Raw genomic sequence first — 19,575 nt, forward strand, 5'->3', positions numbered from 1 at the left:
ATGTGGGTTTTTTGCTTTCTAGATTTAGTCTTTCTTTTAGCAATCTTAATCAGGGCCTCTCAGTACCATTTAAACAGAAGCAGATGAAGGGGAGCTTAACTTCTGACTGGAACGCAGCTGTCTTTCGGTCAAGTGTGTCCTCTGTTGCACAGCTGGTTAATCACTGTGCCTAGCAGTGCTAATGGTCAAAAATGGGTAAAGACATAACTCCCTCTCAGAGAGGACAGGGAAACAAGCAGCATCCCAAAATCCAGCTTCCACAACATGGCTTGATTTAATCTGACCAAGAAGCTATACACAAAGTCCTGATTTTATTGTCCCAAACGATTAATACATTGTCTTGCAAGGGAGGCAATATGACTCACTGATAAGAATAAACTGTGAGCCAGCAGTACTCTCCTGTTTTCTTGTCTTTGTCGCCATCTCATTTTTGTGCTAGAGAGCTTAAAGTGAAAATAAATACGTAGTATTTGAATTTACCATGGCATTGTACGGAACAAACAGAAACATTTTTGAACTTTAGGTAAGCTTAATATTTACAGTGACTTTTCTTGTTCAAGGTGTTTGGCCTTGTAAAAGGAACCAAAGTTGGACTTGTGGTTGATGTGTCTGATATGAACTACAGACCTCGACTACTGGATTTTCAGAAAGACCTTTTGGTAAGTAATAGCAAAGCAGACTTTGGCTATTATAACATGATAATCAAGCCTCGGAATAACTACAAGTAAAGAACTAAGGGGAAGAAAAATCTGCTTGAATTCATAGTGTACAATACAGTGGAAGTTTTCTGTTGTAAGAAGTATATTTAAACATCTTTGGAATTACAGTTTTTGTTACTGGAATTTGTTTGGTTCTAGACGTTGCCTACTATAATAATAACACCAACTTTTAGCAGTTTCTCAGTGCTTGTACCAGCAGTCTCTATCATTCTAAACTTGTCTAACAGAAACAACTTAAGAGCTAGAACCAAGTTGTACACAAAGCTATGTATATTAAGTGTAGGTTTTTTATGCCTGTATGTTTTGTCAAAACAAGATGCACATCACAATTTTGGTCAAAAATTTGGTGAGTTAATTGCTTCCCAAAGTCCCCAAATAAACTTGTCCTTTATTGTGCCCTTTTCTTTTATAAAACTTTTACAGTAAGGAATGTATCACGTAGCTGTTTTACTCTAATTTTGAAACTTTGTAGAACTTTATTTACTGCAATCAGGAATTATTTAAAATTGATTTGTATTTTCTGCATTTTTCATTTGTGCATTTTAAATGAAGCTGCTTTAAGAAAACTCAAGTTTGCTTGGCTTAGCCCTAATGCCTCGTCTGTTGTTTAGCCCTATCCATGAATATGTATTCAACATTTTTGTAATTTATTGGTGGGTGAGCATGCCCCTTCTAGATCAGTATGTTCTGTTTCATATGCACATCAACTGAAGAGAAAAAAATAATATCAGTAGAACAAATATTCCCTGCCTTCATTAACAAATTGGCTGGTTTACCGTAAGTTTGCAGGTTTTGTTTGAGTACTCCTTAGGAAATACTTTAATCTGTATGACTTCCTTTGGAAGCTTTTCTCTGCAGGAGCTGAAAACATTACTGTAACTATTTTTAGTAAATTTCTGTTTTTATTCTTTTACATAATAACTACTAGTAGCAGCATGGATAGTAATGTATTAATAAACTTTGTATTTATTAGTGTTTAATAGATGAACAGCTGTGTTATAAGAAGCAATTGTATTGCCTCTCATTTGGTACAGAAATTTCACCTCTGTGGGAGAGTCCAAAAACCATCAATGTTCATGTGTAAGTAAGTTAGTTTCTCTGTAAAATAAAGGTGTTTCAGACAATGTCTTTGTGTAATTAAAGCAGTCTCCTGGAGATAATAATTAGTGTTCATCATCTTGTGCCTGTTGTGATTCGTAAGAGGAAAAAAGAATGAATTTGAAGTGCAGTTAGTGATTTCACACTGATTGTTCATGTATAAAATGTCTTAGCAGCCCCTGTGGTTTGTAGTAATCTTCATGGTCTGTTTTATTCAGCATCTGCAGATTGAGTGTGCATATTTTTTTTTCATTTTTTTTTCCTCCTATAGGCTACGTGAAGCAAGACAGTGGGTACAGCAGCTGGCCCCTGGTGGAAGCTGCAATTTACTGAAAGCCTTAAAACATGTCCTTACAATGAAAGAGCTGAATTCTCTGGTTATTATTGTAGGAAGCTGGTAAGTCCATTATTTGTTCTAACAACCAGTTTTAACTTGGATACAGAATCAGTACAAGAATATGAACTTGATACAAAAATAAATAGAAAATTTAAGTTTCAAGTCTTACATCTTTTAAGTTGGTACCACTGAATTTCTTTAGTTCTTCCCACTTTTGCTATTTACAAATCTCATCTCTTCTAATACGAAGTTACTTTTTTCATTTGCAGATTAGCTAATGCAGTAATCTTCCGAGAGTCTGTTAGCTCTAGTGTTACATCAATAAAAATTCTTCAGCAGATCTCACTGAAAGGGTCCGCACTTCTGAGATTAGATGAGTAGCTATATTTTGCTGTAAAATAGCATTAAACTTTGGAAGGTAGTCTTCACTCTGTGGTCTTAGTGGTGCTGGTGGAAAACTTGAAATGTCTGGTTAATTAAAAGAAACCAGTCAACAAGCGCTGCTGAGATTAGGTAAATTATGGACTGAATTCTTCAGTTCTACTGTTGTCATTTGAAAACTTGCAGTACTGGAGCCATGATTACAAGAAAAAGGCTGCAGTAAGGGTTCTGGGATTTTTACTGTACTCTGTATTTATACATTGTATTTATTTTAAAAGTGCAAAAAAGGGGTGGTGTAAGCTTGGCAAGTTGGATATTTAAGGTTTACTGAGATTACATTTCAGCTAATTTACCGAATACAAAGTGCTCATTTAAAAGATTCCAAGTTTTGCTTGGGTCTGCTTTGAACATGTTGAAAGCAGAAGTTTATAGTATGTGGAAGTGAAAATTTCCATAATTTCTGTCCCTGGCAGAAATGTAGCTGGAAGGAAAGGCTTTTATGAGCCATGGAGAGCCACCAAAATTCCAGGAATGAAAGCTGTGGGGGGTCAGAGAATTCTAATCACAAAGCAAAGTTTTGCTTTATTTGGTGCCTTTGGAAGGCAGTGGACATCCTTAGGTACATACACTTGAAGATCTGTGTTGAAGACTTTTCTGTTGAAGTTTGTTGAAGGGGCAAAAACATAATTCCTGATTTTTAGCTTCCATGGCTAGCGACAAACAACTTAGAACTTATTCATCCACAGGTCGTTATGAAGCAAAAGAGAATCCTAGTGCTTTTATTAACATTCAGATTTTCAGGACAGACTCAAACTCCAGTAGTTGTACCTCAGTAATTGTTGAAAGGGGAAGGGGAGGTCAAATTTCTTTCCCCTTACTGTTGTCTTCCCTTTCTTCTACAGTATGGCCTTTCCCCCCACCCTGTTTGATTACCGTCATTGCTAAGATCTTTTTATTTTTTTCCTCCTGGTTTATTTATTTATCAACATCAGCACTAATCAGCCTTTGGAAATACTGGCTGACTATGCTCAGCAATGTATGCTGGGGAGAAAACTTCTGGCTCATGTTGTTATATATGATTGCAGCAGTCCCACTGCTCTTGTAAGTAATTGTGTTGATACTCACTTCCTCCAGTGTCCTTTCATTTATTTCCTATCCAGCTGCAGTGTCTTCTCTCATATACTTTGTGGAGATGCTAAACTACTCATTAAAGACTTCCTGATCTAGAGTTGTATTTTTTTCAGAGCAGATTTGCACAAGTGAAGTAACTTGTTTGGAGCATCTTTTTATTCATCTTGGTTCATACAAAGCCATGATGTGAAAAAAAAACAGCATAGGATTTAAGAAGTAAATGTGGGCAGAGGAAGCAAAGCCTAATATTTATACTTCTTGACTTCAGTGATATACCTTTGATCTGACTAGCACAAGCCTGCTTTCAAAGGAAGTAACTGGCATTTTAATGCAATGAATAAACTTGTGAATAAGCACACTGAATGAAATTGCTCCTTATTACCTGTTTTGTAAATGTCTTTACTGAGTTTTTCAGCCATGCTCTTAAAGTAGAAGTGAAAACATCTCCTATTTTAAAAAGCAATGGAAACATCTTACCTCTTTGGCTTTCTCACTACATGTATCTTAAAGATTTCTTCTCTATTTCTAGTTGAGAATTGAATACTAACAACTCATGTTATCAAAAGAGATTACCAAACTGAAGTAATTATTTTTCTTCCTATTTATATATGTAGGCAGTTCTAAAGAACCTTGCAGAACTTATAAGAGGCCGTTATCATTGCTACTCTTCAAAGGGGGAGGTAGGTGACAGCCAGAGAGGTGAAGGATTTTTCTCTCATCTATTTGATGATTCTTTACTCTAAGAAGGTAAACTACTTATCATCTGCATATAAGTTTATAGCAATACCTGGTTCCAAAATTCTTGGTCTGACAAGTGCTGAGGATGTGGTCAATAAACCTGTGGTTAATTCTTTCTGTGACTGAAAATACTGAAAATGTTCTTGTAAATTGCAAATATTTCTCACTGACTCAAAGCTGATGGATGAGATGAAACTAGTGATGGGTTTATTGTACACTGACTCAAAACAATAATCAAATGATATATTTTTTTTTAATAACTTCTATATGTAGTGTGTTGGGTACATTTATGTTCTATTCTGCAATGCCAGGCAGTCCTATATGGACGCATATCCATTAAATAAGAAAGCTGTGCTTAGCTGGTGTTTGAATAGTAGTTAACTTATTTTCTCCCCCTTTTTTTCATATATACAGATTTCTGATAGTAGTGATCTTAATCTGCTACTTCAAGAATCCCAGAAGGCTAAGGACCTGCTCAAGAGTATCAAACAAAACTTTCAAAGGCGAATTGGTGGCTTGCTTACCAGTAGAATAGCAGATGTATGTGTATATATTTTGTTTTCAAATGTGCTTTGAAGTATCAGAGGTAGAATTTCTTAGCGTTCACAATATGAAAAAAGAAAAGTATGTGGTTAGTTGGATATTGTGATAAGTAAAGCGTAGGTATTATATTTTGGTCATCCATTGGAAGAGCAAAGCAAGGCCAAAACTAGCAAAGGAGACATTTTGCTAGATGTTTTCCAAAATGTCTTTTCTTCAATAAAATAAATTCAAAGTGCTCTTGATGAACTTTGGATGAGAAAGTAAAAGAATCTCCTGTGATTTTTCCTCTTTTTATGGAGTGTTTGGAGAATTTCTAGTTCTGCTTTGTTCTGATAGGTTATTTACTCGTATCTTTCTTTCACCCTGTGCAGATGGTCATAAATGGAAATATGCATCTCTCTTTTGCCTAACTCTCATCTCTGTATGTCCATAAGCCTGGAATTTTAGAAATTTGCCGAGTTCACATATGATTGCCAATCTTTTATGCTAAAAATTTGGCAGCACTGTTCTACAAATCTATGGCTGTGGAGGAATTTTTATATTAACCAAATAGTCTATTCTCTGTCACTATTGTGTGAAGGCAATTGTGTAAAGTGGACAAGTTTGCTTTTAAATAGGGAGTGAAATTTTCCATCAGGTGCCCTTGTATGGCTGGTCACCTAAAGCCATGAAAAAGCATGAAAATGCATGAAAAAGCATCTCCACAAACTTCCATCCACTCATAAAAGCAAGGTCTCTTACCCATTTTTAAGTAAGAGTTCTAATGCCCTACAGGAGTTTGTTGACTTGTTTCCATTGGTGTGAATGGAAGTAGAATATGTTTCACTTTGACTCTATGCTTAGAGCAAGTAGGAAATGGAGAATAATTCGGTGTGTGTATAATGAAGATCTTTTTCTGCCTTGTCTTAGAGAAACGACTGGCTACTTTCCAGCCAGTACATACGACCATGATGTTTTCATTTCCCCTGTGGATTTTTGCATTGTGGCCAATAAAGTGAATTTAATGGAGCACTGTCCCACAAAATCTATTTCTAGGAGGACCAATGGTAGCAAGTTTTGAAGTATTTTGATTATTGAAATCTCAGCACTCCAGTGAGCAAAAGTAAAACAAATATTCTATGCTGGATATTGAGGATTAAGGTGGAGAAAAAAGTATACTAAAACTTGCAAGAGTTTTTCTTAAAATCCATTTTAGGTTTCCACAGAATTTGCAAATACAGCAACTTCCAGCTTCCTACCAAAGCCTCCAAAGCATGAAGGACCATTAGTTATTCAAACACCATGCTTCCTGGCCAAAACCTCAACAGACTGGTTAAAGACAAATGGATTGAAAGGTAGCACAGAAAGGAAAGCTTAACAGGTATGAAACAGGAATTAAAGACGGAGAACATGTTTTATTTAATTTCTTTGTTCCTTGCTATAGCTAAGAAGTTAAACCTTTATCAAGTTTTGGCTCCCAATGCTTTCTCTCCTGTGGAAGAATTTGTACCTATTCTTCAAAAAACAGTATCATCAACTCTACATGAGGCAAGTGATGGGGACCTGTTTCTTCTTCTTTTTAAAATTGTTTTTTTCTTTCTACTGCTTTATTTTTCCAACTAAATTGGTGCTTTACAAGATAATGAAATTCTTCAGGCTTTAAATGAAATTGGAGTTGTGTATTCAAACCAGATGCTTATATTATTCTTAAGAATAATTCAGGAAGGAATTCCATGCTAGTGCAGCCTATAGGGTTCTGTAAACACACAAAGTATTATTTATCCTTCTAGAAAGTGATGATGCAGTTTGAATGGCATGATGGAACTATGAAAAATATCCATGTTGACCTGCCAGTATTATACAACTATCAGGTGAGTTGTCTGTAGTGACATGGCTTCATCAGGGCTAGATTATCATCTAATTATTTCATGTGAATTTTCATGTTACATAAGTGCTGCAGGGATTCACATGCAGACAGCTGTCCATGCAAGTCTGCAGTCATCTGGCTGGACTTGGGACCTAGCTTGATGTGGTAGACGGGTAAGTGAGAGAAGGAGTTCATTGGTGAACTCATAGTTTATTTATTGCTCATAAATATAGCAACGTGCATTTTATGATCTGTGTATAAGGGCATGTTCACGTTATTTTACCCATACCATATGTATGAATCTTATAACCTTTACAACGAAAGGATACAGTGGAATAGAGGACTCTTCCTTGCTTTAACAAAACTATCCCATTTCATCTTAGTTTAATAATTAAAAAAGAAATTCCTATTTTATCTCTTTGGAAGTCAAACAAGTCTTATGAAAAAGAATGGCTAATTGTTACTGGCTAGGCCAAGAAGGACTGGAGGCATACAAGAAGAGCATTCTAGGAATTAGTGTAGCAGCAAGCGTGGATGATTGTTACATGAAATAAGAGATGTCGCATGGTATGAAAGATTATGCACAAAGGCATTTATAGCAGCAAACAAGATTTAATCAGGAATTTCCCTGTTCTTATTGAATTCACCAGTGTCGCCATCTACAACACTGTTTGTAAAGCTCTCTTTTAAAGCTTCCCTCTAGACAGACACCAAAGATTTAATTACTGATTGTGTTGCCTCAGGTTATAGTAGCTCTTTATTCCAAAAGGTGTTCTTCATTTGTGTTAAGCACAACTGGAATTGTGTTCAGTCTGAAGAACAGATAAGATTGATGTCTAAGACAATGCTCTAACATGTCTTCTTACTTTTTTCCTTCTGCCTCCTTCCAGCTGCTTTGTACAGTGTTTTCCGACATCCCTCACATTCACCTGAAGTTTCTGAACTGGCTGCACAAATTTACCCAGTTTTGCATTTGCCTTCAGCCTGGTTGGCAGTTGTCAGACTTTCTTCAAGAGGATAGCAAGGCTGTTACTAGAGTTTTCTGTTCAAGCTTGTATATGAATTAAAAACATTATTAGGTCAGGGATTTTTGGATTTAGATTAGGATTTTTAGATTCAGATTAGGATTTTTAGATATTTTCCATGGTCAATATTACTATATAGGTAGTCTTAAAACTACTGTCATGCCAGGAGAATGTTTACACTGTATGGGATATTGAAGATCTTTGAGTACTCTTGTGAGTGTGGAAGAAGTGGAGATATATATACCGGTAACACAGTGAAGGCAGCTGGAATTCTTACAGGCGGTAGTGATTCTTGAGAATTTCTTCCTTGGTAAGAATGCAAAGCATCAGAGAGTAGGAGAAGTTTAATGAAATAGAAGCTGCCTGGGGATATTGGTAGTCAAGATACGTTATAGAGTGGTCTGTTCTTTTCTCTTTGCTCTCTTCCATACTACTCCACTGAGGAAGGGCTATGAGAATGTTTCCAGGCAGGACAAATATTCCTTTAAAATGGAGGAGGGATAAGAAATCTGTAGAACTCTATTTTGTGGTCTGACTGTAAAGTTTAACTGGCTGACATGAAAGCAGTATCTGACTTCTTGATTCCTGGTAGATACTCGTGTTTTGTGCACCAAAACTGTGTTAATGTTGTAGTTGTTTTCTGAATTTCATGTCCTTTTCTAGATTGATTTGACCTCATGCATGTTAGTGCATGCATATGCTTGCAAAGGTCATATTCTGTGGAGTTTGGTCAAAGTGCCCCAATGTCTTCAAATTGATATTGTGTTAAAGAATTACATGTTTTTATTTGAAATGATCTGTTTTATTACAAACACTGCCTAAAAATGCTGTTGAAGAAATCGTAAGCTTGCAATAACTGTTCTGAAACTTTTTTTTTGAAGAAGTGAAGAGACTTCAGATCATTTGTTGGTTTTTATCGTTTCATGCTTATCTCATAGACTGTATTCTCTAATCTTTACTAAGAATAAAATGCTACTGTCAAAATTAATGAGAATTATTAATATTTTTCATTACTATGCTGTCTTGTTACTTCTGGATTAAAAATTTGTCAATAAAAGATCTACTTTTTTATTTATTTATTTTTGGCTTAAATTTTCTATATTTTATCCACAGAAACTCCTTGCTAAAATGGTAAGAATATATGAAAAACGAATAGACTGGCTGTCCGTTGCTAGCAGAAGAATATGGGGAAGTGTTTGTGAAAAGAGGTATCGTATTCTGACAGTCGTATTCTGTATATTGGTGATGATTCTCATTTGTCAACCTTTGGTTTTTGTCTAAGTGAGCACTCAGGAACACAGAGGAGAAAACAATCATATGTAGAAGTGGCAATTGCAGATACAACCAGTGCAAGCAATCCATGTTTGACAACAGATGCTGATACTCCTGTATTTAATAATCTAGTGAATTTACTAAATCCAATGATTGTCAGTCAAGAAAACCGTGCAATTTACAGGATGAGACTCTTAAATTTGAGTTTTCTAGGGAGTAAGCCTTTGGGACATGTTCTGTCTTAAATCACACACAAACAGAACCTGATGCTTCTGGCCAAATGTAGTGTTAGCATCAGGTTTCAACTCATGCTATTAGTATTTATACCAGAGTATTTCTGCACATCCTCTTATGGATTCTTACCAGAAGATGGATTTCAACGTACCAACTACCTTCTGCCTCCACCACTTAGTAAGGTGCATTCAAGTGCCAGATGCAAATGTCAGTGTAGATATACCAAAAAAAAAAAAAAAGAACTTCCCTGCATGTGTTTTGAGGTCTTTACCTGACTTTGTCTGAGGATTGTCCTCAATAATAATAGTAACAATAACAGTGTTTATTTACATTGTGTCTGTGTCTTTACCAGAGGTCTCCCATCCAACATCAGTTGCATAAATGCTCTTATTGTTAGGTTTACAAACTTTGAATGTGAATATGAATTCAGACAACAAAATAGCTGAGGCCTCTGTTACTAGAGATCTCCTTGTTCATTTGTCCAGGACTGAATTAGCCCATCTGGTGACTGTATTGTGTTGGGAACTCTTGTCCCACTCACTGTCCATCACATCTGTGATTCTTTTCATAACCACTGCTCCCAAGGTATCCCGTCTGTTAACACTGACCATCCTGCATTGTGTCTACAAGCACAATCTCATACATGACTATACTGAAGGTGATCATCATTAATACTTTTCTTCAAAACAGGTAACGTGTACCAGATAACATCAATCAGTCGATACCTGAGCAGCCTGTCTATCACGGACTTGCTGGGAGAAAACTTCCCATTTATCTTTGAGTGATTATATGTTTGTTGAATGATGGTTGGAGAAAGAACAATGGACTATCCAACAACTCTTCTTGTTGGATAACACCCACATGTTTCAGCCATGTTCTGGATATTCAAGTACAGAGAAGAAAGAGGAGCTGTTTAGGGTTCAACAGCCAATACGGCAATACATGTGCCAGTACCCTGATTACTGTATAGCCTAAGGAAGACAGAATTTTCTGTTATTATTTTTAAAAAAAAACTCACCTGATGTTCTGCAGATTATTTTTTCTTATATTGATTGTCTTTATCTATTTTTATACATAGCTAGTAGATGCTTTTCTTGGTGAGCTAAGGAGTGCAGTGAAGATTTTAAAAAAATGTAATTAAGTTCTTTTGACAAATAACATGTTTCTTATACAGGGTGGTTATACTTGTTGATATATCAGCGACAAACTCTATGTACATCATCCACATCCAACATTATTTGCGACTTTTACTTGAGGAACAAATGTCAGATAAGGATTACTTCAATATTATAGCGTAAGCAGCTACTTAAGACTATCTTTTAAAATACTCTTAACTTTGCAATGAAAGAAGGATGCTGATAGACTAGTTACTAATGGGCATGTTTTAGATTTCTGGTTGTATTTCACATTTTATGATGAAATAGTTGCAAGAGAAACACTGATATAATTTTATTGAATAGATTTATGGATCAGATGTACAGAGACGAAATTAGTAATTAAAAATCATTTGGGGGGAGGGGGCACTGAAACCAATTGGATCAAATTCTCTTTCTGTTATATTGTTCATAACAACAGTATCAATTCACATGGCAGAAACTTTTACTAGATGAGGGTTTTGGAGGTTTCTCAGTATTACTGAGAGTGCCCTTTAAATTTTACAGTAACTCCAACACTTCTTTACTGTTTAATAGTACTAAAAATCTGTATTCATGTTGGTAGTGAGAAATATATGGCACAACTGCTGAGCAGCAGCTTGGCAGGTTCCTGAATGACAGGTAAAAAAGAGAGACAACAACTCGTGGGGTTCCAAATTTGGTAGGAGAGGAGAGCAGAGTCATGAAGGCAGCATCTCAGTGTTACTGGTTTGGGGTATGGGGGGTGTTTGGTTTTGTGGGTGTTCTTCTTTTTTTTTTTTTAATTGCAAGGCTTTCTGTCTTCTGCTGAACTTTTACTAGCTCATTAGCATACTGTTCAAGACAGAAAAACGCAATCTGGCCCGCTGCTTTGAAATTCTGACAACCCCTGAGTGATGGATAAATTGGAATAACTAAATGATTTGAAATAGAAAATTTTACCTCTTAATAACCCAAATCGTTTTTTTTTAAGAATTCATTCAGTCCTTTTCTCTGTTCTATGAAAATTAATTGCTATTATCATTCTGTAAAAGATTTGGGAGTGACATTGTGCCTTGGCAGCTGGAACTAGTTCCTTCCCAACCAGAAAACTTACAAAAAGCTTGGAGGTAGGATGAAATAACTTTCTTATACTTCTGAATTACGTGAACATAGATACCATGAAGCAGATATAACAGAGAAACATAGTTAATTGGCATTGCAAACAGTTTAGAAAATTGACGTTTACCATATCTCAAAAATAATTTGCCATGAACTGTTCTACAGTGATTGTTTATGATGATTTATTGTGAAAACAGTGTCATAAAGTTCAGTATGTCCTAATGACTTTGTGTTTCATGTGTATACAGAATACATATGTACATGAATAGAGAAGTTTTTAAGAAACACAGGTTACATGAAGAATTTAAAACTATTTCAAATTCAGTTTAGATCTGGAATTTAAACCATGGTTTTCCCCGCATACACTGGAACCAAATCCCACATTTCTCTATGGAATTATATCTTCAGTGGTTTCATTATACATCCGTGGTTTTCTTTTATTCCTGTCAGTTCTGCTCTTACATTTTTTCTTCACCTCTGTGCTTTGACTCTTATCTTAAAAACTACTTTGTCATGGTTGAAATACAGAAACTAGAACAAGTGATTTGGATCCATGTATAATCTGGTTTTACTGGCTGTCATTGTCAAAAATTTCAGACTCCAGAGCAGTGTTAGTTAAGATTCTTAGTTCTCTTACTGCTTTATGCAGAAACAAAAGCTTTTCTAGATCAATTCTTTGAACTGTAAACTTCTTCTTAGGTGGGTGTTGAGCTTGCAATGCAGAGGGAGTAGAAATTTCATGAGTGCTCTCAGGCGAGCTGTGGAAGTAGACTTCAAATATAAAGATAAACACAAATCACAAGGACTTTACCTCTTGACTACTGGAATACCTGACCAGGAAACAGTGAGTATCATCACAGGTTTTACAGCTCTTCCGAAAGTTCCTATCAGAATTAATCTCAACTGTATTTATCTTTTTTTTCTCTTTTGGCTACTCACTATAGCTTGTTGGTGGAATACTTCTTTACTTATCTAAGCCAGCACAAATGTTGGTATCTCAGACTTTTCTTTCTGCAGTCACTATTTATGTGTTGGAGGTAGTAATTATTAATAATATGTGAATCAGAAAACTCTAGAAGTGTTTTTAAGATCTTTGTCTCACTCCAGCTGTGGCTATCAATTCACTGCGTATTTCTTAATTTGAAGAAGCCCACTCAGATTTTTGTATTGTATAATTTTCTTATGATATAATGATATAAAGCCACAGATAATTTTACAGTGAAATTTCATAGTACACTATATAGAAACACCTCCTCTTTTTAATAACAGTAGTCCGCTGCTTGGATGTATTTTCATAGTGTGTGTGCTCTGTTGCTGTTGAGCCACTTGCACTGCCTAGGACTTCCGAACTTAGAGTAGTCCAATTGGCTTACCTATGTGTGTACAGTAGGCCTGTCTTGCCTTTGTTACTAAACTTCTGGAAATTCTGGGCAAACCCAAGAAATTGTTAAAAGCCTATGTAGAAAACAAGAGAATGAAAGATGCATACAGAAAGTCCAAATGAGTAATTTCCATCCCTACTTCTTTGCTACAGTGCATGGGTAGCTTGAAGACCGTCACCTTGGTGTTTTGATTCTCATAACTACCCCAACTCACTTCTTGGCTGCAGCAGTGCAGTTGGTGTTGTCACAAGTAATAACAGCATTAGCTTTTGTGTATATACATGATTTAAGGAGGCATTCAGCTACTCGGGGTGTATTCCTCCACTGAATTGCACACGCTGGGCACTGTTTGTTCATCAGTTCAGGAAACAGTGGAATAGATGGGAGTTCATCTGAGGTACAGGGTCGCTACTGATGTTTTTTTTTTTGCTTTGCAGCACTTAATCAGTACCTATATGGCTGAGGTTTGCAGAGGTTTTGATCTGCAGCTTCATGTCTGTCTGTTCAGCGTAATGGAAGATGTTGACTCCAGTGGGATTATTCCAGCCCGCTATGCTAACCCAACTGAAACTGCCATCGCTTTTAAGGAAATAGTACCTGCAGCCAATGGGAGATTTCATTGGTTTGGAGAAGCAGGTACATGAAAAAGAAAGCCAGCACTTAGTTCTTTTTAATTAAGTAAATAATATGTGTTAATGTATTTTCCCCCAAGCAAGTTGTTTAGTTTTTAGGATGTGATAATACTACACTAATATTGAGATATAAACAGAGGTCTTAGTTTGATAAAGGCTTTTAGCTGTCTTGTAGAATATTATAATGCATCATTAATGCAGGAATTTGTTTTTTCTATTAAAATTCAGTATTTTCTGGTAGATATTTTAAAGATGTACAATTAAAATTTATTTACTAGTGTAGTAGCTCCAGACTACCTGGCATACAGGAAAAGAAGGTTTTCTGATTCTTTTCATTGATATTTGACATGCTCTACAAATTGTTGTATACTTTAAATATATATATGTATATATATTTTACATTTAAAAATACTGATTAGCGTATATTTGATTATCAGGTATTTTTGAAAGTGATGATATCACTGTTATTGTGTCTGAAATTGAAAAAGCAAACAACTACTCCCAAAAGGTATGAATTATATATCTTTTTAAATTCCGTTTTTCTTCAGAAAAACAAAATCCACAGTGTTTGTTCAGTTGGCAGAGCAGAAAATTGGACAAAATGAAAACCCTTGTAAGATGGGGAGAAACACTCTAGAATGTGAGAATAGTTCACTGTAGAGTAAACATGGACTAGAAAGCAGTTATACAGTAGCACTGCAGTGATTGGTGTTGGACTGTCTGTGGTTTTCTATCAAATATAAGCAGTTTACAACTGAAGCGATTCTCATCTTTGTGGCCAGTCCTATGATGAGTTCTTCTCAAGTAGAATTAATTGTTCATTTACTCCTATAAAGCACAGCAGAGGGAGTGTTATTGCGTTATTGGCACAAAAGTGTACTAAGGGTGTAGAACTAGACAATCTCTCTCGATATTAAATGCACTTAATTTTTCCCAAAGATATCCAACAAATTTGCTGAGGCAGTGTGGCCAGCCTGGCATTATGATAGCTGTTTCTTATAAAAGTGTGATGAGAAAGATACTTACAGTGAAATTACCTGTCCGGAGGTCAGAGCAATTTGTTGAATGCAAGTCTGAGACAAAAATCTGTTGTTGTTTTGTTTGGTTCTGTTTTTAAAGAAAAGTCAGTGGATACTCAATAGGATCTTGACATATTTTATATTATAGTTTAATAGTCGAATGTATTAGGTTCATCCTCCTCCTATTTGTTCTGGTTTTGATGCAGGTAGCATTGCATTTTCTTTTAGAATGTTTGCTCAGAGCACAGAGGATTTTTTTCCTATGTGTTTGAGGAAGCACAGTACAAAGAAGTTAGAGGCGTTAAGCGTCACCATATTAGTACATTTTCTATTTGTTTTATTTACTGTAAAAATTAAAAATAAAGAGTGTCTGTCCTTGAAATGTCATTTACTTAAATTTCATGTATATGAATTACTGAACAGTGTGAACTTCGTTTCAGTGTGCATTCTTAGTGGAATCCTTAAAGCAACGTTCAGGAAATCAGTCTGCTAATCCACTTGTACCAGAAGCAAGCTCAAATATGCTTGTGACAAAAGAGAAAAGAAAGCCACAGAAGCTGCCATCTCCAAAACCCACAGCTCTGAGCCTGGCTAGAATGGTTTGAAATTCTTCACGGTCTTATTTTTAAGATGCAGTCTGTTATAATTAGCAACTCTACCCAGCTCATGCTGGTCTTTGTGAAAGAAGTGCTTAGGCTGAAAATTTGAAGGAAGTAAAAACAGTACTGTGATACTACTCTGAATTTACATTTTAATTTGCATTCAAAGTGCTACGTAAACAGAGAAGTACATCTTAATAAATCCTGCTAATTAAGTAGAATTGTAGTAATTAAACAATATTGTAGTATCTAAAATTATCTAATTAATTCCTCCTCTGACCTTAAAAAATTAGTGTTTAATAAAAGCAAAGGCAAAGCAGAAATGTGTTTTACCAAATTACTTCTATTTAGCAAGACCTTCTAGGAAGTACTGAATTTTGTGGTATCCTGTTCATGTATACATGAAACAGCTGCAGCTGAGTAGCATGTCTTTGGCCACACAGAGAGGTAATATAAAGCAAGAAATAGGATTTGGGATTTGTTTCCTGCTCCCTGTGCTTATTTCCATGAAGTTATACTACTTCTGAGACCCTTGGGCTTTGCTGATGCTTTCCTTGTTAATTTTGACAGTTTATGTATCTGTTTTGAGAGAGTGGGCAAATCTGGCCAGTGCCAGTGCTTACTACTTGGGAGTATAAATGACTGAAGTCAGAAGAGACAGTGTGAAACAAGAATTAGGGAATAATGAAGGATAGTTCCAGTTTGGAATAATTTATGTAATTATGATATGGTTGAAACTTTTTATTTTTTATTATCTATGCTTATATAGTATATTAAAGACAACCACAGTACAGAGAAAACTACTTCCATAGGAGTATTGGCATGGCGTCCTACTAGTGCAAAAGCAGAAATTCCACCAGGTCTGTATGGATTAGGGGCTTTTTGTCTTTAGTTTGCTTGGTTTTTGCTTAGAATAAAGTATTAAATTAGACTTGAGAGATTTAATCTTAAATTTTTAGAAACATAACCAATTTTAATCTGTAGTCAGTGATAGGAAACATTGGAGTTGTTTTTGAAATACTTCTGTATGAGTTTTAGTTGTAATGTATCTAGATTCCATACAGGTTGGGAGAGGAAGGAACAGTGTCCAGCTGCATAACAATTTCCAGGTTATTTGACTGAACGTTCATCCTGCATCAGGAAATTTAAGTGTGTGTGGTGGAAAGTAGAGCCCCCCTTTTATCATATCCCCGAAGACATAATTAAAACCTCACTTTTCTTGGTTTTCAATTCATACTCCATTTTTATCAAGGCTCAACAATTCAGAGATTTATGTTACTAGTTCAATATATAATATTTCTGTTAATATTCTTGTAACCAATTGTTATTAATATGCTGCTCTATTTATGATCCAGCAATGAAGGGAAACTTCAACACAAACATCAGGTTATCTGCAGTGCTGTCTCTTGCAGCTACTGCTGGTATATAGAACAGTTCTTAAATTTATTCCAGTCACTGTTGGTTAATTAAAGTCCAATTCCTTCCTCCCCCATTTTTAAAATTTTCCCCCATTTTTATAATTTTCCTATTCTTTGTTCATTGCATCTTTGTTAACGTCTGCAGAGGTGTTTTTCTTGTTGTTTGTTCTGTTTTGATTTTTTGCATTAAATTTGGGCCTTGATATCTATTGATTTATTGCTATACAGCAATGTTTACAAATCTGGATTCATATTTGCATATGAGGTACTGTGTGCAATGATAACTGGCTTTTCCAATACATGCTATACTTCTTCTGAGCCCCTAATCTTTTCAGGTTATACCGTGTGACATTCTTCCTGATGCTAATTTATAAGTCGTAAAGATTATGGTTCCATTTGTATGAAACGAACATGACTAGTTCTATAATATGGATTTTTCTTGACCAGTATCTAAGAAAATTAAGTATGTATAATTGTGGCAATAGGAAGTTATGAACTGAAGAACTGGGTTGCATGTCAGTTTTACACTTTGCTAAATTAAACCAACATTTGTATTTTTTTGTTTGTAGTACAAACAACAAAACAATGGCCTCAGACTGAGAATAAAAGAAAACATAAATCAAGGAAACAGACAGAGTGTTCTGTGTCAGTATTTTATACTGATAAAGGAAGAAATGTGGGTATGTGTTACCAAGATATTATTGGTGAAGCCTTTTTATCAGTCTTTGCGTTATCAAACTGTTTGGATGCAAAGTCACATATAATCAGTGAGCTTTAAATAGTGAATGGAATTGAGTTTCATTTATCAAATAGTAGTGAGTGTTTTAATCGGTTTTTGTAAAATGTTTAGAGATCTTCTGGTCAAAGATGTTTTAAGGAAAAATGCCATGGCTTAGGTGAGTAGAAGATTTTATTTTTTAAGGTAATTTTTAAAACTAAATGGCTTCTTTAGAAGTCACTTTTTTACAGAAACTTTCCATTTTTGTCAAATGAAAATCTGTGTGTGAAATAGTAGGTGTCTTTTTGTTTGGCTGTTTGTATTGTTTTGTTTTGTTTTACCAATATGTAACCTCAAAAGGGCTATGAAGTCATGTATGAAGGGCTATGAAGAGGTAACCTAAGGTTCCCAATGCTACTTTGTTCATTTTCTTGCTAGGTACAGTATACCGAAAGTATCCAAAGACAATGTGCACAAGAAAGAGTGTTCCATCTGTTACATTGCCAAAAAAAGAGGAAATCTGTTCAAGCAAAGAGGTATTTTGTTCCTTATCAATAAATAGCCATTTTAGAATTCTTAGTATGAATTATGTGAATGTCTTAATTGTGATTCTGTACAACATGTTATTACTTAAGCAGTTTTAATATTTACTAAAAACCAATTGCTCCGTTTGTTTTTCTTACAAGTGGCTGACTAAGTACAGTATTAAAAAACTTAAACTGGAATTGCCCAGACTGATGTTTGGTCCAAGCTGTACTCACCGAAAGAAAATTGTGGAGTCTCTGCACAAGAAAGTATCAGCAAAATACTGTACTATCTTCCCTAGTGTAGAAGTCAATGTAAGTTTTGCAGATGTCATATACCTACATAGTTGATAGGCTTTATATTTGCTAAAGACAGTGCATGATAATCAGTGTTTGTGGCATGCCAATGTAATGTGTGTTTTCCACTTTCCTCCATTATTTTCTGTTCTAAACCACCCTGCTAATAGAAGACTTTCTCTAGCTTTCTGTTCACCACAAAAAATATTTAGCATATTTGAAATGCAAACTGCATAGGATCTTTGGAATGTATGGCAACTCTTCTGCTCATCCAGCGTGAATAATAATTTTAAAATTTCTTTGTAAGTAAGGCTTTGGAATATCATATGAGAGTGGAAACTAGGAAACTGTTGGATATTGATTGGTTTGGTTTGTGCAATTACCAGAGAAACATAGCAAGTTAAGTCCAGGGTATTATTGGTCTATTTTATCTACAAAAATGTCAGAAGGAATGCAACGTAAGCACCTGTCCAGCCACATTATATAATTTTGTTGCTCAATACAACTGGCTGAGATTAGAACTAGGCTTTCCTAATTTAGGTAAACCAGTTACTTAGTAGTGACAGAGCCATAGAAATTTTCTTACACTATTTCATAGAGTTAAAGACAAAAAAAAAAAAGGCAAACAACTAATCACCCTGATTTCTGTTGCTAATACTGCATATATAGCCGCAGAGCTCATACTTGTTGACGTAAGATGCTATTGTACAAACTGAATTTTCCAGGGGGTTGTGAAACATCTGCAGGTTCAATCTAAACAACTGGAAATCTACACTGAACAAATGGAGAAGGTGTTGCAACGCTATCTACAAAGAATACAATGGCTTCTGTCAGGTAGTGCTGTGCATCTTTACTGTAAAACAGAATTTAAACATTTATAAAATCTTCTTGTCTACTATTTCTGTGGGGTTTAGTCTGAATAAGTCTGGACGTCAAATATGAGGTTCAAAGAGCTATTGTGCCTATTCTGTGATTTGTAGCTGCAGAATTGTAAAATTCCATTTGTTTGCTTGTAGTTTCAACTATGCACTGGAAACTAAGTTCTTCTTTTTCTTTAAAAAAATATTTTAGCAGTGAGCCTTTGTTTGTGGATAAAATATTAATGAAGTGTGAGCTTGACACACAGTTTTAAACAATAGATTTGAGTTATGCCAGCTGCCTCCTTTAACATGAGTTGTTAACCTCAAGCCCAAATGTGGTAGGTTAAATGACAGTGCTAGTTATTCGACCTTCTAATACATGTTTAATAACTTAATGTCGTAATTGCAAATCATTTCCTCTTGACTCCTCCACACTAGACGTCTTTGGCATTTAGTATCCAACACTAAGAGTAGGGCAAGACAAAGTATCTAACACAGGGTAGGCCAAAGTTAGCAAGTTCTTTAGCACAGTTTATGACAGTCATCATAACAAAGGTCTGTACACTGT

At 35.4% G+C, this 19,575-nt stretch overlaps 1 protein-coding gene across 29 annotated transcripts in view; it reads left to right on the forward strand.

Moving 5' to 3' along the window:
* The window catches only part of VWA3A (von Willebrand factor A domain containing 3A), a 43,993-nt gene that overhangs the window by 4,077 nt on the left and 20,341 nt on the right, over positions 1-19,575 (forward strand). For 28 of the 29 annotated variants that reach the window (XM_080556563.1, XM_080556552.1, XM_080556570.1 and 25 more), the window contains 21 exons: positions 561-659; positions 1,693-1,799; positions 2,089-2,214; positions 3,528-3,636; positions 4,281-4,346; positions 4,819-4,944; positions 6,143-6,281; positions 6,371-6,478; positions 6,721-6,797; positions 8,932-9,026; positions 10,499-10,618; positions 11,492-11,566; positions 12,258-12,402; positions 13,378-13,576; positions 14,010-14,080; positions 15,032-15,190; positions 15,960-16,050; positions 17,178-17,288; positions 17,765-17,862; positions 18,013-18,165; positions 18,873-18,981. In XM_080556563.1, coding sequence (XP_080412689.1) covers positions 561-659; positions 1,693-1,799; positions 2,089-2,214; positions 3,528-3,636; positions 4,281-4,346; positions 4,819-4,944; positions 6,143-6,281; positions 6,371-6,478; positions 6,721-6,797; positions 8,932-9,026; positions 10,499-10,618; positions 11,492-11,566; positions 12,258-12,402; positions 13,378-13,576; positions 14,010-14,080; positions 15,032-15,190; positions 15,960-16,050; positions 17,178-17,288; positions 17,765-17,862; positions 18,013-18,165; positions 18,873-18,981 — 2,383 coding nt within the window. The remainder of the gene's footprint in view (positions 1-560; positions 660-1,692; positions 1,800-2,088; positions 2,215-3,527; positions 3,637-4,280; positions 4,347-4,818; positions 4,945-6,142; positions 6,282-6,370; positions 6,479-6,720; positions 6,798-8,931; positions 9,027-10,498; positions 10,619-11,491; positions 11,567-12,257; positions 12,403-13,377; positions 13,577-14,009; positions 14,081-15,031; positions 15,191-15,959; positions 16,051-17,177; positions 17,289-17,764; positions 17,863-18,012; positions 18,166-18,872; positions 18,982-19,575) is intronic. The other variant, XM_080556569.1, reaches the window with a different exon arrangement.

Source organism: Anser brachyrhynchus, assembly GCF_964034855.1.
Source record: "Anser brachyrhynchus genome assembly, chromosome: 15".
NCBI lineage: Eukaryota > Metazoa > Chordata > Aves > Anseriformes > Anatidae > Anser > Anser brachyrhynchus.